Source organism: Thunnus maccoyii, chromosome 5, assembly GCF_910596095.1.
Source record: "Thunnus maccoyii chromosome 5, fThuMac1.1, whole genome shotgun sequence".
In the NCBI taxonomy this organism is placed as follows: domain Eukaryota; kingdom Metazoa; phylum Chordata; class Actinopteri; order Scombriformes; family Scombridae; genus Thunnus; species Thunnus maccoyii.
The window spans coordinates 17,248,687-17,272,283 of record NC_056537.1 but is presented as its reverse complement, the minus strand read 5'-3'; the positions used below and the strand labels follow the sequence as shown (position 1 = coordinate 17,272,283).

At 40.4% G+C, this 23,597-nt stretch overlaps 2 protein-coding genes and 1 non-coding gene across 11 annotated transcripts in view; all 3 read right to left on the bottom strand.

Moving 5' to 3' along the window:
- Positions 1-13,586, bottom strand: part of LOC121897678 (FERM domain-containing protein 5) — a 60,945-nt gene extending 47,359 nt beyond the window's left edge. For 2 of the 8 annotated variants that reach the window (XR_006096269.1, XM_042412347.1), the window contains exon 1: positions 11,394-11,774. Coding sequence is in view for 6 of the 8 variants with exons in the window: in XM_042412347.1 (XP_042268281.1) it covers positions 11,394-11,495 (102 nt within the window). In the remaining 2 variants the exon portion in view is untranslated. Of the gene's footprint in view, positions 1-678; positions 756-11,393; positions 11,775-13,286 lie in introns of those variants that run through there. The other 6 variants (XM_042412345.1, XM_042412344.1, XM_042412348.1 and 3 more) reach the window with 6 other exon arrangements.
- trnah-gug lies at positions 12,737-12,808 on the bottom strand. The gene has a single exon. It is a non-coding gene; the product is annotated as a tRNA-His (tRNA).
- Positions 13,587-15,403: 1,817 nt separating the features above from the next.
- malt3 (MALT paracaspase 3) lies at positions 15,404-23,401 on the bottom strand. 2 transcript variants are annotated; one of them, XM_042410610.1, is made up of 15 exons: positions 23,300-23,401; positions 22,944-23,025; positions 22,727-22,848; positions 22,262-22,400; positions 21,929-22,104; positions 21,618-21,714; positions 21,123-21,158; positions 20,785-20,988; positions 19,726-19,903; positions 19,457-19,531; positions 19,128-19,255; positions 17,719-17,868; positions 16,901-17,055; positions 16,189-16,305; positions 15,404-16,061 (listed from the first exon to the last, which is right to left on the bottom strand). In XM_042410610.1, the coding sequence occupies exons 2-15, from the start codon at positions 22,984-22,986 to the stop codon at positions 15,726-15,728; spliced, it is 1,956 nt and encodes a 651-aa protein (XP_042266544.1). In that variant the 5' UTR covers positions 22,987-23,025; positions 23,300-23,401; the 3' UTR covers positions 15,404-15,725. The 2 variants fall into 2 exon arrangements, with proteins under 2 accessions (XP_042266544.1, XP_042266543.1); XM_042410609.1 differs by having other exon boundaries at positions 23,318-23,372.
- Positions 23,402-23,597: the final 196 nt, after the last annotated feature.

The following is a 23,597-nucleotide window of genomic DNA, read 5'->3' as shown; positions in this document are numbered from 1 at the left end:
AACAATTTTTTCAGTTCTTGCTTCATTAATATCCAGACTGCAGTCCCTGAATGATCTCAATTTCATATTTGCTTTGAAAAAGACAAAATATAATACACACACAATGAAAGCAACTCAACTAACACCCCCTAGTTTTACATAACAGAGGGCAGGGGAGTACAGTTGATGGCTCAGAAGAAATCAGATGCTCTATTCAGTCTGTCATGACACAAATGCCCCCCAGAGAGACATGCACACTGACAATCACATGCACAACTGTTAAACCCTAAACCCCTGTCACTATTTGGCCTGAAAACCCATTTTAACCAAGGCAGCAATGCAGTTGTTCAATGCTTACGCTGTTCCTAATGTGATTTCCTTGTGCTAAAAGTGGGAATAGTCTCTTGCTACAATTACAAACATTATAGGGCAGAAAATGGAATTTTCCTGAACCAAATGAAAAGATGCCTATGACTGAGTCCTCTATGTATGTGCTCAGTCACCACTATAATCAGTGAGGCGTACAGGCAAATAGAGACAGAGAGGAGAGGAGAGGAGAGGAGAGGAGAGGAGAGGAGAGGAGAGGAGAGGAGAGGAGAGGAGCTGCCCAAATAACAAGTCTCTGTCTTGGCTTCTTGTCTAATATAGCCAGACACATTACCTAATGAACCAAGAATAATAAGAATGTTTTTCCTTAACTGATTTCTGGCAGATGTTGTGGCCAAAGCATCAGGGCACCTCGGAAATCTGTTGTGACACGCGGTGGTTGTCCTTGTCATGGAGACGCAGAACCTGGCTGGTTTTTAAGAGAGCCGGCTAATCCAAGGCTGAACAGATGACTGAAATAAGACATTCCACAGGAGTAATTTAGTGAAGTAATGTAATAAAAGGTGTAAATTGCCTATGATTTCTCTTCGTGATCCTTTTACGTAAGGGCTATAATCTCACAGCATTACCAAGCCTCAATATGAGAGAAAGTGACAGCACTTTTATTATCTGGGTGCTGATATGCGCAAGAAGTTTATGAGCCTAAGCACTAACAACATGTTTGCCAACTGCAAATCTTCTTGCAAATCTTGTTTGACATTACCATCAAGACAGCCACAACACAACAGTGGCGTTAATGTAACTACCACACAAAACATACAAATTCTTCTAAAAAAAAGTCCACATTATACTATACTATACTACAACAACATAATGTGGTAAAATAAGATGATTACCTTACCAGAAAACCAAATATCTTGAAATTACTGATCTATTACGGCAATTGGAATCATCCACGTGAGAAAAGTAATCTTCTAATGCAACTGATGGTGAAATGTTACTGCAGCAGAAGCAGAACTATATTATCTGTTGACTGATTTATCAAGAATACTGTCATAAACATTACAGACCATAAATCCAACATTACCAGGGACGTCAGAACATGTAGATACAGGTACGTGCCTTTCCAGCAAGCATTAGAAAGCTGACACAAAACCTAAATAAAACTATGATTTGCAATGGGAGAGCCTTCACTCTAATCTATCAAATTCAATAAATATATTTTATTACAACCTTTTCATGGCAACAGAAATCCCATGTTTTCGGGGGGCAGGGGGGGTGCTGAATTGAACCAAAACCTGCATTGGACAGCTGGCTTTGCGGCTGTGGCTTGTTGTGTATTTCCTCTGGCCAGCCTCTTTGTCTCCTGTGTGTGTTCATCTATCTCCTCTCTAGAGACACTCATCTCTTCTGACTGCTGAGCTGACACACACACAAAGGAAAAGGAGACTGATTGCATGCATGAATAGCTGTAAGTGTAATCTGCAGGCCCAGACACGTGGAACAACGGGAGCCAGCCAGGCCCTTTATTTGATTGTAAGATGGAATAAAACATTGACTGATGGATGACATAGCATGCAAATATATAGGCACACACACACACACACGATGCAAACATACAGTACCTGACACACACACACACACACAAATAATGACTCTCATAAAGCAACTCAGCCTGCCATCTATCTACCCAGTGGAAAACACAACAACTTCTCTGGAGGAAAATTATCCAGTGTGGGTGGCAAATTAGACTTGGATGAATTAAACATTCAGCGGGTGATTTTTCAACTCTAAATATCAAAAACAACCAGCCCACCTCATCTCAGCGTCTTATTGTACCAATACACATGGCTTTCATCAAGCCCCTCCGCTCTCTGCCTTTCTCATTTTTCACAAACAGGTTTGTTCAACTGTGTGTCGTGGCACACCTGAGTGAAAGCACTTATTGTCACTCTTTTGAACGAGGAGACAAAAGACAGTGAAGGAGAGGGTGAGTGAGATCCATGCAGAATGACGGACCTTGTACTCTCAGCGCGGCTCAAGTGGCCCTCTTCACAGGCACCCGAGCCACATCTGTATGAGGATGACAGGATCTCGTATTATTCTTAGAGCTAGACACTCATTTGTCAGGATGTGAATGGCTTCCCTTAGTGACCATTTCTAGTATGATGCTCAAGATCAGCCACCTTCCTTCTAGTAAACAGCACAAAACTGCAAAAGACATTCTGCTTTTGTTTCACAGGAGATTAACATTTATGAATATCAAGCGGGGCATATTGAGGTAAATGGCTGCCAATCCTTTTTCATTTGTCAACGGTACAGTATTAGTATTGCCGTTAGTGTTTATGCATGCGCCGATGTCAAACAATGATAATTTGGCACTAAAGGGCTTAATGTGTGCCAACAAAACATGCTGATACCAGTGTGAATTCTTTGTCCTTTAACATCAGCGTGTCAGTTAAGAAGACTGGATTTGTACACATTCACAGTCCTCAGTAGTTTTACATTCCTGTTCTTCAGCTGCAGGGGAAGGTTCACTCTGACATCTTCATGCATATCAGCGCTGCACCCAGCTGTAACTGCATGGCACTTCTCATCAATGACGTGCTTTTGCTGACAAGATGCTTTTTGTTGATCTCACCACTCCGGGCAAACTAATATCTCAAGTGTCAGGACACCGATCACTATAAGTTATAACAATAAAATATAAAAGCATTATAGTAATTATAATAAAGTGTATTTAAATAGCACATATCAATATTTATATATATATATATATATATATATATACACACACATTTAAAGCTGCTTAAAATAGAACTTTCATGCACCATTCAGTCTGCTGCTTCTCAACCCTGTCTGCATGCTTTATGTTTTATTTATACATGACTCACTGTCTGGTGGAGTTAACTGTTTTTTTTAAACAGAGCAATGTATAAAGTGGACACTGACTATACACATAAATAGTGTTTAAATACTGTTCATATAAGGAGAATATAAGCTGTTACCAAACTGTAACTCTCAAACACAAAATCTGAGGGATCCACCAGCTCCTTATAGTGAAAGAATAAAAACTGACAAATTAGAATTTCACAAAATGTGTGAAATTATCCAGCCAACACAAAATCATGATTCCAGTCACATTAATATATGGTAAGTAATATCTTCTAAAGCTAAATCGCAGAGGGATTCCAGGAACCAGGAATTGAGCTGCCTTATGAAAATCAACTGAACCACAATCCCAGTTTATATGATCGCTGACGGCACGAAGCTTCCATCAACCTTGGAATAAGCCTTGGCCTGCCCGCTGAAAACAGCAACACAATCCCAACTCTATCATGAGCTGCGTGTTTCATTTCCCAAAGCACCAGAGCAAGAATACTGTTCACGGTATCTGGAAAATGCCTGGTTAAAGAAAATCAATATCAATCAAATAATGTTTAGTTATTGCATTTGTGAGAGCTTTCTTGTTTATTTGATGGGCAACAGTAAAGTAGGGACATGTATAATGGCACAGCAGATAGAAACTAGCTTCTGTCATTACACTGTTAATAACATAATAATCTAACGTACAAACGATAATAGTAAATCATTTGTTTCTGTGAACAGCAGTGACCATACTGAAAACATAATAGGAGCAAGATCCCACAGAGCATAGTGAGTAGGTAAATCTGCTGAGGAGAAAAACAAGACACCAGAAAATGGAGGAAAAAGGAGATGGAAGAAGGAGGGGAGGAACAGCAATCATTAGCTCAAAAAACCCTGCAGTGAGGCAAAACCACAAGCCTGACGATACAGTCGGAGAGAAAGAGAGGTGACCCGTGGAGCAGATGAGGGTGGGATGAAAGAGAGCAATAACAAAGACGAAAGGACAAATACTGTACGTCTCATAAATAAAACGCCTCCTTCTCTCTGCTGAAAAAAAAAAAAAAACTCCCTTGTGAGACATCAAACTTGAGTGACTCAATGAAGACTGAATTGGGAGTTGAATTGAAGATTGAATTAGTCTCTCTACCTCACTCTCTACAAGTTTTTCTCTGACCCTCTTTCACTGCTCTGTTGGTTGGCCGGCCAACAGAAGAGTGTCACGGCTGTCAGACCACGTCTGAGTTCAGCTCGGCACCTTGCCTGCGTGCTGATGACACCCACATTAGTATTAATCTCCATCACAAAGCAACTTTTGTAACGGCGTGCACAACCAAGGATTATGCACAAGTAACAGCATTGTTAGACTGACAGAGACAAAATATACTCATGCTGTGCTAAAACTTAAAGTATGTTAAACAATACCCACATAGCTGATAAGAGAGTAACAATCTCAAATACACATATCTAATTCAGTAAATAAAGAATTCAGTTTGCTGTTGTCCAAACTAAATCCACAAAAAGTGCAGTTCTGCTGTTTTTCACTGCGGGTGTAACAGTACGAGCACATTCCTGTGTTTCCTCATTAGTCTGCAGAGGCACAGGGCCTTGAAGTACAGAGCAAGACAAAGGCTGGATTCTCTCATACAGCAGAGCGCCCCGAAGCCTAAAGACAAACAGGACCAGAGCGATGAGGAGGAAGTGGAAAGGAGAGCACAGAAAGTAAAATCCAGCACACTGACATTGTCTATTAGAACTTTTTCACGGCACAAAGGCCACAGGTACTGTTGAAAAATAGAGCAATCGCAGCATAATATTAATAAATAATTAGACTTCATTTCAATTTCAAATGGAAAAGCTGAAATCTATTTAGTAGACAGAATGTGCTGCGTAAAATCTCTGAAATTCAAGTTAAAGAGAAGCATTTCCTTTTCTGTATTTGTTTAGACACCATGGTAAATGGACTGCACTTTGATAGAGCTTTTCTAGTCTTATTGACCACTCAAAGCGCTTTATAGTACATGCCAACACACACATTCATACATTGATGGCAGGGGCTGCCATGCAAGGTGCCAGCCTGCTCAACAGGAGCGATACGATGCTTCCTATCCAAAACGCCCCACAATGTTTGCATGCTCACCCATTCACACACACACTCACACACACACCAAGGCACAGCCATCGGGTTCAGCATCTTTCCCAAAGACACGTGGACTGGAGGAGCCGGGGATCAAACCACTGACCTACTCTACCTCCTGAGCCACAGCCGCCCATGAAATGAATTATTACACTTTATATTACAAAATGATTTAAAAGCACATTTATTTTGTGCCCTCCATTAGCAGCTGTCTGCAAAGCTTCAATTAAGCATGCCGTGGTCCCAAAACAAAAACAGGAGAGCAGTTACACAACAAAAAATGGCTCTGCACAAAATGTAGCTCGTTATAAAACATAACCCAATATCCAATATTAACCAAGGCTGTTAAGCTGTCCCCCAACAGTAAATTTTGAGTCTAACATTGCAATTAAATTTATGTTTGATAACGAACTGCGCTCACAACTTTTTGAGGTCAGCGTTTGAAGACAGCTCTTATTTGATTAGCCATCTGGCTTGAGGTGGCGCATCACTCCTGCACATCATGACTGCAGGTTACAACCAACCGCCACTATCTGTAATTGATCAAAGCTTAACTCGACGCTGTTTTTCCTCTTTTAAATGAGTCATCTAAGGCTAGCCCTTTCTCAATTCCCATCAAGAGTTGCACTGCACTATGTAAACTCATTTATGAGGCCACTGAAGTACAGTAAATATCACCAACAAGCTGTGCAATCTGTTTGCACAACCATGGCTGTAGGCTATGTCCTTTAAAATGAACCTTGGCCTGATAGAGGAGTAGAATCATCAACCCTGCTCTTGTCTCATCCACTTCTCTCATTAGCAGAACAGTCCACACAGTGCTATGTTGCTCTGGTCGGGAAGTTTAATATTCATGTGTGCAGGTGGAGCATAACCTCAGGCCCCTCTCTGTTTCTCTTTGTCACACAATACATCCCAGACAGCACAATGGAGGGCTCAGCAGACTGCTACCGACACACTGACAGACTCCCTGCCTGCTCTCCATCCAGCACACACACACACACACAAAGAGGCACTGGGGAATATGAGAGGGCCATTTGGTGAGACAAACCCCAAACAAGCTCTGCACCCATATTTAGTGGCCTCTGCTTCCTGATAAGACCAGAGAGCTGATGACATTTCCGTGAGAGAAAAGTGAAATGTGTTTATGTGTGTGAGCTCATTTTTCAAAGGAGTGCGTAACAAAAGAGTCATTTGGCATCTCATCTTCAGCTAAGCTCTTTCATGAATCCCAGTAAGCCAATGCAGGTCAGACAGAGTTTAATTTCCCTGGAATATCAGAGCTGTGTGCGAGACAGCAGCGAAACACAAGGGTGAAGATTAAGGACTACATCCAAAGGCAACAACAAAGCAGCAGCCCCTTTGCAACCTTGACATGATGCATCAGCTCTGTCATTATCAACAAGACGTGACTGATAGAGGGTAACTGGCGAGTGGCTGCTCCCACATATCAAATTCTCATGAAAGAGATTGGAGCGGGCTGCATGCCGGGGCTGTCCTGTCCTGCTCTGCTGTGTAGTTAGACGCTACAGTGACGTAATCCTTAATCGCGACCAGCCACGCCCCACAGGTTCAGCCAATCTGGATGCTGGCGAGCAGTGATGCTGGTAAATACAAGTGACGTCCTCCTGAGGTTACTCCTCATAAAACATTCAGACATAGCACACATTTTAATCATTCATATGAAGCATAGCAACAGTGTGTCAGCCGCTGTGAGCTCTGAACACACACACCTGCACACTGACACACACACACACACACACACTCAACCCTGGTAGACATACTGTATGCCTAGTGGACCTGGAGCAGGACACTTCAGAAGGTCGGGACAGTGTAAAGTCAGCAAAGACAGAGACCTGTGGTCACCAGGGATCTCTACAATGTACACTGGACAATGCAGCTAATAAAACAACATCTTTCTAATGATTATTTTGTCAAACATCATTGGTCTTATTTTCTGATTTGCAAAACAGACAAAATACAGGGAATCATTGAAAAGAAATCTTTGGAAATCAATGGCACTTAGAGCTAGGTATCGAACTTGAACACTTTTTTGATCTAACTGAAATGTGCTTGTAGTACGAAGTATTCAAAAAAAGGCAAGCATGAAAATCTGGCAACAAAAGTCTTTTCAAATTTGTAACAGCACAAACTAATTCCTTGATCAGAAAGTTCATATATATAAATCAAAACTTTACCAAATGTATACTACTTTATTGGGTAAAGTTCTTGTATGGCTGCTTGGTTTGTACAACATTCAAGATTTGAGAACTTTGGCGTGTTCATTTTTTTTAAAGAAATTTGTAGAAAAACATAACTTCTCTAAGTAAGGTATCAAACAAAGTGTCCCAGTAAACCATGACAGTGCACCAGTGAGCCATCATACACATCAGGACCCTGATACCAAAGCAGCTCAATGAAATCCAGCCATAATTCATTTTACACCTGTACTTTTCCTTCTGTGACACAAAATGTCTTCAGTGTTTAAGCTTATTAGTACCAAAGCTCTCGTTGTATCTGCATTTGTGTTTAAATATTTTAAATGATACCCACATCATCTAGTTATTCATGTGAGCTTCAACAGCAAGCAAAGCCAAACATCTCCAATGTTGTCTGCCTTGTATATCTACAATGACAATGACATCACAGGAAGTAAAAGACTGAATGTATGTCAAGGGAACAGTGGGACAGTCAGAAAGATAGTTCTGGTTGAGATGGGACATCAGTAACCTCACCACCAGTGCCCTCCAATGGCATTCAGGGAATAAATTACCTTCCTGTGAGTGCTAACGGCCAAGTCTTTGTCAGGGCTTTTGGAAGGGGAATCCTGACCAGTGTGAGTGATCTCACATTTTGTTAGAGTAACTGTGGAGTCACCGTAGCAACAGCTGAGATCCTGGCACCCTGCTTCCTCAATACACACAGGCTCCCATCCCCCGGCAGTCTCCTCACTGAGACGTCAGCAGAACTTGTACTGCAGTGTCGATTGATTTTTTTTTTTTGTCACAGCAGTAGTGAAAGGGTAAAAAGTCCTACACTAACTCTTTGATTATCTTAGTACAGTTATGCATCAGAATACACTTTTTTAACCTTTGTGTCGTGCATTTAAATGAAACTGCCCCAAAAACCTGGTGGCTGTAGTTTCCTTAAACAAAAACAGTTATTAGAAAACCAATGGAAATCACAGGCTTTGCAGGGCGTAAGCTATAATTAACTCTGTATCTGGAATAGAGTGGGCCAGATTACTGTGCTGACAGCCATTCAATAAATCCGTAATTAATTAGAAGCAGCGCAACAAAACACTGGTGGTTTTTGGAATGCGTAAAAGCTTTACAGTACGGAGGGGGAAAGTACAATCTACGTCTTATATGATCACACTTTTACATTACAAGCACGTAGAGAAATAATCAAGTTAAAATATGAGAAAATGCAAATGGCCTTGCAAAAAGGCAGCTTAAACACACACTACTCTTTCTATAGGAAAGCTGCTCAAAAAGCCAAGCAATCCTTTCAGGGATAAACAATAGTTTCCCCAAGTCTGCAGAGACGGTCTTTCTCACTGTCTTTCTGCCTCCTCTTCCCACATATGATACACAACACCTTTTTAACGATTCTACTTTGACAACAGACGCTTTAAAGAGTGGTGATCCAGAAGAAATATTGGCAACTCAAAGTGAAATAGCGGAAAATGTGAGGCTTCCTAATATGCACAAGCTGGGAGACAGAGCTTTTAAAAGGCAAACACGGGATAAACAACCTGCATTTAGATGTCTCTTAAACTCATCAATAATGCACCTGACTAAACTAAATTAGAATAATGTTTGAGTTTTGTTTCAGCAGCAAACACACAAACAGAGCTTTGCCATTTGCACAGGAGTCTATGCTGTACTTGCAGTGTGTGAATCTACCTGGTCTCGTAGTAGAAATCATATTTTCTCTGCATGTGATTTATCTGTTAGTCAGACATGACAAAAACGCAAGGCACTGCTAATGTCTCAGTCTGACTCTGCTGTAACACTGCATTAAAACCAGAGCAGAAGAGGCCTACGGGCAAAAGAGGATTTCAGGCGCTCCCATCAACCTGCAACTAGATGAGTGCTATATCTACAGGGCTGTGTAATGATGAGTGCTCACTTTTTCCTCCTACCAAACATAGTGGTAAGATCTATAATTCATTAAAGCAAAACTTAAGTTCATGCATCACAACTGCCACTGCTTAAAAAAGACAGACACATTTTCTGTTCCTTATTTGAAAGCCTTCTGTGCCCTGATGCTTATCTTGTGTTTCTAATTTCTGCTGAAGGTGGCTTCATGGTGATGTTCTTGTCATTGAAGAAATTAATACCAGGTTTCAATGTCAGATAATAGAGGCAAGCTAACCAAAGCCAGGGGCAAATCTGAACTTTTTAGCCATTTTAGGGAAAGGGTCAGAGTGTAATGGAAACAGGTCTAGTGGGAATAAAATCTCAGAACGCTGGAAAAAGGATAGAAAGGTGAAAAAGAGAAAGACAAGGAGACAGAAACGAGTAGAGGGGGAGAGAGTGAGATTGTGAGAGACTCAGAATATATGACCTAATTATGCCTCTTACTTTGCATTCCCTAGTCTAGGTGTCCTGGTATCCTGAAGGAAGGGAAGGAGGGAGGGAGGGAGGGAGGAAGGAAGGGCAAAGTTTGAACTAAATGACAAACGTGTTCCAGCAGCTAGTGAGGTGGATTAGCATGCTCCCTCCCAGGGCCAGTTTTGGCAGGAAGATAGTCAGGATGCCAAACAGTCACGGCAAAGCTGGAGCTCTCTCCCTTCTTTCACTCCATTCCCCTCCTTCCACCCTGCTGACGTCAGCCACCCAGACCACGCGACTCTGCTGCAAACAGCACACCTGCTGGCTTCACAGTCCATCTGGTCCAGCTCCATCTCTGGCTCGGCTCTCCGTACCGAAATGCAGGTCTGTTTACAACCTGGGTACAATCACGAATCCCACAGTAATTGCAGTATCTATTTCACGCTTTCTTGTGGGAGAAGAGAGGAGAGATTGCAGTATGGCTTGCTGAGGACAACAGATATCAAAGTGACAAGAATCAGGCATGTCTGATTAATGTTTCATTGTTCCACAGACCGGATTAATGCTTTAAGGTGTTTACATGTTGCTGACTAGTCAGAGAAGTCCCCGTGGATTTCTTCACACCCCTTCCCCACAACCGTGCAGCATCCACAAAAGGAAAAGAATTGTCTTGTAATTGATGTGACAGGCCCTCTCACCTACTTCTGATGAAATCAGCATGAACATAAAACTGCACAATCATCAAAGAAAGGCTTGTAGTAGTGAGACAAAAGGAAGAAAAAGATGTCTTTTGATATAAAGGCCTAATCTTGTTTTTATCTTTAAAAGTGTTGCTTTAAATTACCATAATGGTAGCAATTGCCGTTTCATGGAGGAAAATGGAAAATACTACACATGCTACACATGCACATAGATATCTAATATTATTCTATTCTAAATCAACATTTCATAGCACATTTTGGCTGTGCTTCCGCCAGTGTAGAGGCACATTGTGTAACTTTGCAGACATGTTCTCAAGAATGGCAACGGGATACCCTTTGTGCATTATTAATGTCAGAGGTTCAGAGCAAACTGCATGAGCAACAACACTAAATGATAACAATAGATTCCAACAAGCAAATGATCTAGCAACTACTTCAGGCCATAAAACAAACTGACACATCGAGAAATAATGCTGCCAAAGTGCCCTTTCAGAGTGTAATGTGCTTTTGGCATCCTTTCAACCTGTCTAATGTCTGTCCTACACAGCTGACGTCTCAAAGCCTGCCACCAAATTCACTGATATAGCGGGTCATGTGAGGCAAATACATCCACCTGAATCAGCCTTATGTTATTTTTTAATATGACAAAAATAACTCTACACATTTCTATTCAGGGTCTACAATTCCTCTCAGCAGACACCAGCAGGCACTTGCTGTTCCTCTTGCTCAGACACTGGCTCTTCTGTCTGCCAGGTTAGACACAATTGCAGCAGCTATTCAGTGCTCTGCGGAGTGAATTCACAGTGGCCCCGACAGGTGACTAACCTGAATGGTGCACGTATATTCCGTATCATCCAGCAGTCTGACGGTGCAGCTGTATTCTCGCTCAAGATTCCTGATGCTGCCACTCATAAATCGGCTCAACATCTTCTCAGAGAATCGCTGCTCTGCGTCTAAAGACCAGAACAAAAAAAAAAAACTCAACACCAGCGTGCAAGTGAATGTCACATTGACCACATTCCCCGGTCTCCTAAACGACCAGCAGCCACGGATTCTGCCGCCGAGGTGTGCACCATTGTCGTCCCGTTAAGTTCGCGTGCAGATGGCCCGTGCTAAAAGCAGAATCCGAGGATGCCCGCATCCAGATCCAGAGGCAGCTCAGCTGTGCTGTGTGTCAGTGGCCGAGCCGCGGATTATCTCTCACCATTCACCGCCGCCACTTGAGCAAGCGGGCGGGTCCCTATGAAAACTGACGTCAAAATGAACCAATGGGAGTGTGAGGCATCTTCTCGGCGCTTTAACATCCAATATTGTTTTTCTTACACCGCAATTTGTCCCGACAAACCCCTATCCAGGTCACTCTGGAAATATTTAAAATGTGCTTCTGTTTGTGAAATACCCTCCACAGACTTACAGCTAAATATAGAGCTATATTTTATTTATATAGCAAAACTACTACTGCAGCGCCTTACCACGTTTTTAACCAAAAGCTATGGTGATGAAATCCAAAATAAATGGAAATTATAAGTGTGATTAAGCCTGACAATATGTCAAATATTCCTTTGGTCAATATTAAGAAATACAGTTCAGGAAGCAATACCTGCCAATAATATAAAATATGTGTTTTGTGTGCTAACTGATTTTTTTGCAAAGGGGGCCAAACCATTCCAGGTTGATCTAAAATCATAACACTCTATAATTTTTTTTAACTGGCAAGGTAAACCATACTGAGAGGAGGACATTTACTCTTCCTATACCATGATGATGAAGATTGGGTGTGTCTGACTGCCACCTGCAGGCCAGACTGCATTAGTGCACTTTAAAAAAAACCGTAGTGGCCCCAATGTATTGTGCAAAAATAATCCGGTGGTGCTTGGCCCTTCGAGGGTTCTTGAGAAGAGTTGGAGTCCCCCAAAAAGTGAAAAGCGGTGTAATGTTACAACAATCAAAGTTCCATTATTTCTACTATAGTTTACAGCACGGTTATACATTATGATGGCATAAAAGCATTATAGTCTTGATTATAGGCCAAATGTATATCTATAAAATATAGGTTGCAAGGTCTATATTACAAATTTGACATAAAATTAGTTTATGTGTGTGTCGATGGTAGGAATAGTATCGCAACAGTGAATAACACACCCAAAAGGACAATCCCATCAGATGTCTGCCGTGACCCGGATTCGAACCGGGGTTGCTGCGGCCACAACGCAGAGTACTAACCACTATACGATCACGGCGAGCTAGCGGGAACTGGTGCATTGGAAGGGGATTTTGTCTATATAAAGGATGAAGATCACTGTGCATGTATTTCTGTATACTTTGTGAGGTTGTCTACATGACAAAAAGGCTCAATGAAGCGGTACTTCGCTACCTCACTCTAAAGACAGATGTATCATGATGAATGACGAGAACTCTAAAGAAGTGTATTTTGCCAAGCCGACATTTAAAACCAATGTGCGTTTTCCAAGTTGCTGGCGAAGTAGTAATGTTGACGAGTGTATATGAGAGCTCTTCTTACATTAATATATCTTCTCGCATTGCTTCGTCAAACAGTTAGTTTGGTTCGTCATGACGTTCACTACGCTGCCCCGTAGCTAAACGGCACCCAACAATAGTTAACGTTAGTCTGTATGTATACACGTTTATCCCTTTACTTTTAAGACTATACTGAAACCACAGTAGCTGATATAGCTGATATGGTCTTAGCTTACTTACCATGATTGATCTTGATGTGACATAAAAGTCAATTTTGTGCAGTCATCCTTCAGGCTACGTGCTGTCGAGTATTGAGTTCAGACAATACTTTGAGGCACAATAACTATCATGTAGTTGGTTGTTTGGTTAAGTGACCATGCACTTACTTATTCACTTACTGTCAGTCAGATATTAATCAGAACAGCATACTTTAGCATCCTAACTTAGATTTCTCAGGTGTAACACAAACACCACAAATCTGTCTTCCATTAATACTGTAATAGAGCAAGATTTTAAAGGATGGGTTCACAATTTCTCAGGTCTGTCTTGTGTGTAAGATTTAGTGGCATCTAGCGGTGAGGTTGCAGATTGCAACAAACTGAATACCCCTCCCCCTCACTTTCCAAGCGTGTAGGTGAATCTACCATGGAACTCGCAAAAATGCAAAAGGCCCTCTCTAGAATCAGTGTTTGGTTTGTCCATTCTGGGCTATTGTAGAAACATGGCGGTGCAACAATGGGTGCTTATGGATTTATGGCGAACTGGATACAGTGTCAGAGGCGGGGGCCGTTCAATCCTATGAAAATTGCTCAGTGGCACATGAAGCCAAAAAAGTTAAACTTCTTCCACATTGCGTCTGTATCTGTGGGGCCCATAGAGCAAGTGCACTGGTGATTTTTGCCAATCGAGCTGGCTACTTCTGGTTAAGCCCACTGGCTAACTTGAATGGGGATAAAACTATTCAATTGTGCGGCTCCTCTAGACTTTCGAAATGTGATCAAACCGAATGGATCAAATTCTGATAGTGAGACGAATCATTTCACAGGGGTTGTGATGCTCAAAAAAAAAGATCTGTTGATTTACAGACGCCTCTTTCACAATGTAAGCCGATGGGAAAAAGTCTTTTTGGGCCCAATAGCATCACATGACGTTGCAATTGCATGGTTTGGCTGCTATGTCAAATTGGCTTCAGAGCCCAGCGCTGGTCCTGGGGGCTTGGGCGGTCTCCATGGAAGAGGACCTGCTCCCTATGTAGATATAAAGGGTTCATTTTAAGCTGACGGAAACACAACAATTATTATTTTCATGGGATTATACAGTAATTAAAACATACTTATGAATATTATATTCCATTTCTGCCAAGTCCGTTCCGCTAGATGCCACTAAATTCTACACACTGGACCTTTGACACAATAGTCAGGTACCAAAATGAACACTGAAATAGGTTTTTCTTGCCATAAGCATTCTTCCTTTCCATACTGGCCATTAAAAGAACTCTTCATAATGCACTTATAAAAGCCCTGACTGTTTTGATTAAAATTTCCAGGTACTTTGGAACCAGCGGAACTAATCTCATGAACTAAACTTGGAACTGAAAGTCCCTGTGGTGCAGTCCTGTTTGTGTTGCCACCACATCTGAGAAACCAGGTAGATCATGCAAATTAGACCCATGAGGAATTAAAAAATGACGGTGGCGCTTGAAATGTAGCATTCACACGCGAGGAAAATACAACAGATTTTTCCTGTTGTTTTTACTGTTGCGTGAGATGGATACAATAAATGAATGAAAAGGAGAAATGCAGAGGAGGAAAATTAAACTGAAATTCTCCACAGTGAATCATCTGTTGAGTGTTTGACGGTTACTTATTTCTGCTTTAGAACGTAACCGCCATGAAACAATCAAAAAATAATGATTTGTTTCTCTCTCTTCTCACAGTCATCCTTCCGTGCAAAAATTGATTTAAAAGTTTTTTTCTGAAGCGAATACGAAGTTTCAGTCGTCCATGAGTCTAATATAGTTGATATCTTTCAGTGTTAGTCTTTTTAGTGCCAAATTCCCTTTTTGTTACTATACTTCCACCACAGCTCAACAGGGAAACAGTGTCCAAGGAAACACAAAGAGGGAATTTGATGCCAAGAAGACTGTAAATGTGGCAGATATCCACTTGATATGACTAACTCAGACTGCTGAAGTCTCATATAAGCTTCAGATAAACTTTTAAATACATTTTTGCACAAAATGACTGCATGGACACATTGTAGATTTTGGTCCCCATCACTTCCATTAAAAGCTGAAGTGAACCTACCCTTTAAGCTTGAATAACAGATTAGCATGTTTCAAAAGACTGACACTGAAATAGTGATGAAAGGTGTAGTTTTTATTAGATAAATTATTGACAGTAATTATAAATTAGGCTAGCCAGCTTGCCATTGAAAAAGTGTCATACACAAGTAATGTCTTTCCAAGTATTATACAATTTGTCATTAAATCAGTGCTGAGCAAAGTTAAGTGTTAATGTTTCTTCAGTGTTGAGCTAAGGATTGAAGGCTGGTGAAAACCAAATGCAAACCACAGTCAAGTAAAGATGCATGATCAGCAATTGAGTAACTCCTCCTCACATCAGTAAAAACACATCAAATAATCAAATCTGTATTTACAATAATAGGACCAAAAGGGCCTTAATGTCCAAAAGTGAAGTCTTGTAGTTCATTCTCATCGTTCTCCTCAGGTTCGTTGCTCCTTGTAACTGCAACTTTAGCAGCACACTCTGCCTTTCTGGTAAAAGGGCGACATGGACCAGCCAGAGTCTGATGCAGCGGTGGTTTGCTGCTTGAAATGTTGCCCATAGTTTGAGCAGAAGCACCTTCTTGTTTGTAGGCTGTTGCTGTATTTCTCTTGTACAATTTACAGGATGCCACCATCGGCTTTCCTATGTCCACCTGTTGGCTTTCTGTAAGTCGCAGCCTATTTTCCGTGTGAGTATAGTGTAAATCCACCTTGATGACCAGCGATTCCTAACAAAGAGAAATGACAGACAAAATACATTTATTTTAAAGACTGTCTTGCAAAGACTTGCTTTGTTTTGAACTGAAATAACCCTTCAAGGATACAGCACAGGGAGACATATCAATGAGTGCATACCTTAAGCTTTTGAAGAGCACAAAGTCGCAGAGTACAGTCTGGGTTATCAGATGACTTAAATAGTAGAGAGTCCATCTCCTCTGACCTGCCAGGGCCGGAGAATGTGTCTTCCAATAGCTAAGAATTCAGAACATAAAATATTTCATCAGCATCATTAGTTTTTGTCAACCAACTATATCGGAAAACTATAAATATTTTCTGCATTTACAATGTCTTGGCACTGAATCACTGCTCTAATGCACTGCAATAGAAGCCTTAAAAAACAACCACTAGATGTCAGTATGGACCAAGAAAGCATGGATGCCTCATACTAAGAAAAGTCTACCGGTTCACTGTTACTACTTCCTGCTTTCACTGTGGTTGCAGCAGACTGGAAGATGGAAGTCTATATATGGGCAAGACTTCCTCAAACATGTGAAACGTGGGGGTGAATGGTCATCGTTGAAAAAAATTCCTGCTGGCTAATGGAAACTGACAGCGTGTATGGTGAGTAACATGGAATTTATGATGGAGATAAAACTTTCCATTTTTAAGCCCAATGTTGAGTTCATAACCTCTTCATATCCATAGATGAAGATTATACTTTTTTTTTTTTTTAAACCTATAGTGTGTTGTGTGTCATGTCACTGTATAGAACGCTTGTGGTTCCTATATGGATGACAATAAAACTTGACAGGATGTCTGATAGTTTTAAGTGAAAATTAATATTTACAGGTATGCTGCTCAGAGTGATGGTGCAGTCCTGGGTTCGGGGGCCTTTAGTCTTCAAAGTGGCAAAAGCCACCAAGATATTGGAGAACAAAGCCGAGAAGCTGACTTCCACTTCTACTCCGCAAAGAAACATCAGCCGCTTCTTCTGTGGCAGCTCTGAAAAGAGATATTAGGAAGTTTGAAGAAATTTTTTTTTAAAATAACAGGATCTCAAACTGTTTATGACTGTACTTTTTATTATTCTGTGGTATTAAATCTCTGAGGTCAAGAAGCTGACTTATCAAAGCTATTAATAAACCACATTAGGGACTTTTAGCTACTGTTAATTCAAACCGCAGATTTTTATCTTTCATCTAGTCTGGAGGAGATTCTCAGATTAGATCTTGTAATAACAATATTCTGTTTAAAAGGGGATCAAGTACATAGTTTCAAAAAACAACTTCCTTCCATCAAACAGGAAAGTATACTTAATGAACCAGTAAGATGAAACAGTTCCCTCTTTTGATTTTATCACAAACAATGAGTTGAATTTTTGAATGGTCCTGAAAATATCACATTAAACCACAATGTCTGCACTTACGTTGTCACACGCTGTAGTGTGGGAGGTGTGAGGAAATTGAACAATACAATTTCTCTCTCTCATTCATGGTAAAAACAGATCAAGGAATGGAATCATGCTTTATTGGGGATGGGGGGTGGGGGGGGATAAACGATATTTGATAGTTTGCTATGTGTCACATACCCCGCCATTAACATAATATGACCTGACATTTAATAATAAACATTTTTTATAGTTTGGAGACAATTTCCCCAACTCACCATTTGCTTGTCTCCAGCAGACATCTCTCAGGTGTAGTTCCCTTGTGTGGCCGGTGGTCCAAACTGGATCTGCAAGGGATCGAGGTTCCTTTAGGGTGTGTTTGATCTCCACCGCCTGCTTGCCTGTGACCAGAGGGTCTCTGCCTAGATCTGGTGTAGAGAGAGGGAGAAAAAAAAATACAGGTAAATAATGACGCCTGTAAGATCAGAAGACAAAACTTTACAGAAAATTCACACACAAATTTCCAGTTATGTTTCCATAGAAAGTCTTTACAAAATCTTTACCAACTAGAGTGCCTGTTCATTTGCACTGTTTTGAATAATGTGGAGCTGCCTGAGTTTTGCAATAGCAGGGAGTGGGTTTTAGAAAAATGCATCAGATTCACATGGCTGACTTTGAGGAACTTAGGGAAATTTGAAAATAGTTAATAATCACAGTAATTGACTGGACTAAATGAGTTTTGGAAAAAACCTTTCTGACAAGAGTCAATACTTTACACGCAAACATGAGTAATTATTAAAAAGGTTAACAGAGTGGCATGGCTGGCCAGAAGAGAAAGAAAATGATAGTGAAACCATGTTCAAATAAGTTGATATAGATTTATGCTTGGCTTTTGAGAAGATTTGGCAGTTCATCATTAACATCTCTTTTTCCATTTCTAAATAAGTTCCAGACAAGATGAGCAGATATAAAGTAAACTACATTAGAGGACTGGAAATTTCTGAGCTAATGCCCATAAATCGGCTTTCAGATTTAAAGAAGCCAAAAGTAAAAGTTATAAAAACCTGTTGTAAACTGTTCAGGCTGTGCTGTCAGCAGGGCACTCTGTCCTGATAATGCGTATTTGTGAGTGAACCCATGAGAGCAGTAGCAGGGGGTGTCCAAACGGCAGAGCAGCTGTCTTGCACTCTGCAGCTCTCAAGTTTCTTGTTGTTCTCTAGCCAACAGTGTGAATTTCCAGAGAATGAGGTCACATGCTAATGGTACCTCGAAAAATTATTCTACCAGGGACCCATCAAACAGACAAACACACTCTCAAGACTGGACAACTTGATAACTCCCCACACCTGCTCAGTCACAGCTATACTCACAAGTCCTGAGTAAAAAAAACACTAAAACAAGTTTCCAACAATTATAAAATTTGTCTGTAGTCCACCCAGCACACCCAAGAACAACCTGTTCCCTTCAGATCCGTTTACCCTGGATCTGTAATAACTGTCAGCCTATTGCATGGATGGAAGTAATCCAGATGTCCACTCCCATACTGAAATCACAGCATGGTCCGAAAAACTACAGCTATCTTTGTTGCAGCATCATTTTAGATTTGTTCATAGATTGATATATTTTAGAGTTATCATAGTGTTCTCAAAAAACAAAACAAAACCACAGCTTTGTTTGAAATACTTACCCTCAGACACCTTCTCTAAGACATGTGTGACTTTCTCAGACTGTAGGATGTGCTTGTTCAAGTACTTAGTGAAGATTCCAGTGCTCTTTCCCCCATCCTGGACCTCAAAAGCCTCAGCATCTTCACATCTACATTGGTTAATAATAAAAACGTTATACAAACACAGATAGAAATATTAGTTCTGCTTTTTGCAATACATTTTCCATTCTACAGCATGTTGACTGATTTGAAAAGGTGTTCTAATGTCATAGGTCAATAATAATTGCACTTGCATTGGTAAATGAGTTGCTCTGGGTATCAGTTTCTGTATTGTAATTAAAAGTACATACGTGGCATAACCATAAATGGTATTCCCACTGGGTTTCAATGGCATGATGGTTGACGGTATGCAGTGCTGGTTGTACCTAAAAGTAAAGTACAGGTTTTAGAGGGACAAATTGATTGAACTAAATCCAGACAATTTATTATGACAAAATAAACTGATATTGATATAATAGATAACATATTTATAACATGTGTAATAATCAGTTTAACATTATATGGGAACATTTGTCCCTGTCATCTTTAAATAAAAACAGATATTGGTTATTGCACCTACCATTTTCTACAGGTATCCAGTAGGATTACGCTCAGCGCAGTCCGTCTTTGTTGCATGCCTAGCATGACCCTCTGCACACAGACACAGTTTTCAGGTCGGTATGGTTGTGGAGCATCAACAGCTACCAAGTAATTCCTCCCAGCACGCTCGTACCCATGGCCCGCATAGTAGAAAAGGCCTGTCAAGTGTGATGAAACACACATTTAGTTACTGCTGCAAGACCGTCAGATTTGTAATCATCCCAGGATCAATATGAAAAGTTTGAGGCATCTTCAGAAAGATCGCACTGAGGCAAGATGATACCTGAGGTCTGTACAGTCTGATATGTTTCAAAACACATATGATTCTCAATTTTCTGTCTTTGTTTTTGTTAACAGCAAAAGAAAGTAGGAAGTAATAACAGAGAGTGTCATTCTGATACAGCAAGACATTTCGCTTATCTTTGTTTTTACTTTATAATCAACAACAGCTCTATGATTAAAATGTGTACTTTTGTACCTGTCCACCGTTTAATAACAGTAGTGGCTCCGTATCCCTGAATAATGTGACAACTTGAGTTGTTGAAACTATATCCTCCAGTTATTAGTCACAAAATGTTTTCATACACTACAATGCCATTTACTTTTTTTTGTTCAACACTGTATAACTGACACGTTCAGAAAGACAAAGTTCAGTAGACCATGTGGATTGTTTGCATGATTGCCATTTACCCTCTAGAAAATACAACAAAAATCTACCCTTGTTACAGGCATTCAGGAAATGCCAATACATGACAAGCAGTTTTAAACAGGCTTCTTTGCCCCTTATCCTCCCACACAGCCACACATGCGTATGAAGATATATAAACCACTGGCAGGTTCATTACCCATGACAAGTGGACAAGAAGAGATAAGGGCCACAAAACACGACAAAGGAAGTTACAGTGTTATATTTCAGATCACACTAAAATATTTTAATTACTATGTAAGCAAGGACAATATTAAAATTGGGAAATTCCAGAATCAAAAGATGAATGTAGTTAATCTAGAGAAAAATAACTTGTAGGAAAATTATACTCACCATAAACTCCTCTGTCGAGGAGCTGAATGAACTTGTCAATTGCAGCCAGCATCTCCTCCATGGTGAGATCCAGCAGGGAAACCACTCTGAAGCCAAGCTGCTGCAGGAGGTTGGCCAGCTCATGTACATCCATAACGGGGGCCATCAAACCGGGGTGGTTGAAGTAATTCAAGTTGCCAATAAGTAGGGCAACTTTATCCGTGGCTAAAACAAAAAGTCAAAGTAGAGTTCTATTTATAGCAACGGGAGGAAATTCTAATACATACCGTGATAGTTTTCCTCTCTAGCACAAATAGCATGAGTTGACACAAGAGGTTTTTTTTCCCATTAAACTGTACCTGTGAGTGCTGCACGAGGAAGTTGATCATTTTGCACTAGAGGATATGAAACAAGAAGCACAAAATCAGCATTTTTTTTCAACACAAATCTATGACTTTGTCCAGATCATTTAGGGTGTTACAATTAAACATCTTTTCAGTATTTTTTTGTGATATGCACTGTACATACCACAACATAAGTTACATAAACACCAAACAGGAGAAACACTGCAACAACTGGTTTCACTTTACATCACTTTCCTGTTGTGTGTCTAAGGCTTGGACCAAATACTATTTGGAGTCTGACAACTTCCTTTTTATTCAGTAGAAATGGGAAAGTACCGTCAGCATAATGGAAACAACTTAAAGCCCAAGTGCTAAATCAGAAGAATGAAAGAAGGTAGAGAAAATCTTTTCATCTGAAACAGAGGAAGTTAAGTCAGAGGAAAATACGGTGCTAGCCTTGGGAAAAGAGTGACTTTTAAGTCAATAAAAGTAGTTTCATTTATGACTTACCAATGTCAACATCGACTGGTTCAGTCCAGGTCTCCTGTAGCACGTTAGACACCGAGCACAGGTATGATCCTCCATGCTCAGCTGTGGCACAGTCAATCTACAGATACCACAATAGATCATATTTTTAGCATTGATTGTCTCTGTGGCTTCAAATTTAACCTTTGGCAAAATATTAACCACATTTTCTAAATAAATTACATGGTTGGTGGAGGGTGCATGATTCAGTGAAATGACACAGTAAATATAGCACAGTGTAAACAATCACTATCAGCACTGAGGTAAGTAAACACTCGCCTGTCATCCTTCCTTACCTGGAGCGTGTCACTAGTCTTGTCCAGCAGTGGTTGCCCATTTCTGTACCACTGATAGTGTGGGGCCGGTTTGCCGAAGGCGGCACAGCGGAGTGTAAGTTTTGCAGCTTGTTGGACTATCTGGGGTTTAGGGTTGACAGCGATGTGGGGCTCACCCTCCCATTGCAATGGCAAACCTGATGATGGTTGGAAAGAAAGGTATGGAGATTCAAACCCACATAGATATTCATAGAGCTTAGTCATTACCCTCTGAGGCTGTGTCACAAATATGCAAAACCACAAAAATTACGACGACACAATAGAAATGATTAAGGAGGAATGCATAATGCATACCTGATTTATCAATGTCCAGCACCTTCACTTTCACCCAGTCACTGAACACGCAGTTACAAAAATTGTCATTCACTCGGCAAACAAAGAGCTGAGTTTTTTGAGCTTTGATGGTCAGGTCTGCATTAGTGCCACCACGCACCTATAAAACAACAACAACAACAAAAAGAATACCTATAACTTGGCATAGAAACATTCACAGCGATTTGGGAATAAGTAAGTGCTTAAGATCACTGCAAGTCTGTGTCAAAGATCTTCTGTAACATTTTTTAAGAGAGATTTGAGCACAAGAATATACTGCATATGAAATTCATTACACTTTTCATACACTGTAGACGTTATTTCTCATAAAAGACTTGAAATTCCATTTAAAATGATTGAGAAGGGTGTTTTAAAAGCTTTAAATGGGAGTATTGTAATTTAATGTTTCTGGTAACTCATACACAAACACAAGTAAAACCGACATACCTCGTCCTTCTCAGTGAACCACTGGTAGTGCAGGATACCTGAGCCCTCAGCACGGACACTCAGAGTCACTTTGTGTTTCACAGGTACACACACATTAACAGGATGGCGCACTATGACAATATCTAGAACAAATCAATTGAGAATCTCAGTCATCTGAAATCACAGTGCGTAGTCTCTGTTTTGAAAAAGTAACACTCTCGCCATAATTACAACATACCTCTGATCATTATTCGGCAGGGTTTGGGGCGGGATCCGGTCATTAGTACATTTTCCTCTTTTTATCGGCAAGTTTTCTTTTGCTGAGACACACAAAAACCAGAATGTAAGAAGCTGAGTCAAAGTTTAAAATTAGTATTTTTGGATCACTCGCAATAGTGCCGCCCCAAATGGAAAAACTAAGAAATTAATAACATTAAGAAAACACTGAAATTGGTTCAACGTCCAAGCCACCACGAAATGGTCATTTCTTGTCAAAACAGCGTAACTGTTCACGGCAGTGTACTAAACTGTATGTTAAATGTGCTATTTTAACAAAAACATTGTGTTAAAAATGACCCATGTTTAAGTGCATACCTGCCGTCAGCCTCGTACCAGTTGTGTAGCTGTCGGACCTTAGCCAGAGTATGTTTTCCTCTTCACAATATTCATAACTTAAATTAAATCGGAGTAAACTCTTCCCCTTTCCCGGAACGAGGCAGCATACACACACATTACCGTTAAGTCTATAATATAGACGCATCTCATAGAAGATAAAGAGTATTACACCCCAGCCACATCGCAAAAACATAGACATTTATTTTAATTCTAAAGTAAAAACGTGTCACAAATTGAAAAAAGACGTCAGAACAGACGAACTGTGTCCCGTTAAGCG

Coding starts and splice junctions, on each gene's coding strand:
- malt3 (XM_042410610.1), bottom strand. CDS start 22,986: ATGACCGGATCCCGCCCCAAACCCTGCCGAATAATGATCAGAG. Junction 21,159..21,617: donor ACCAGTCGATGTTGACATTG/GTAAGTCATAAA, acceptor CATATCCTCTAG/TGCAAAATGATCAACTTCCT. Junction 19,904..20,784: donor CCTCGACAGAGGAGTTTATG/GTGAGTATAATT, acceptor CACACTTGACAG/GCCTTTTCTACTATGCGGGC.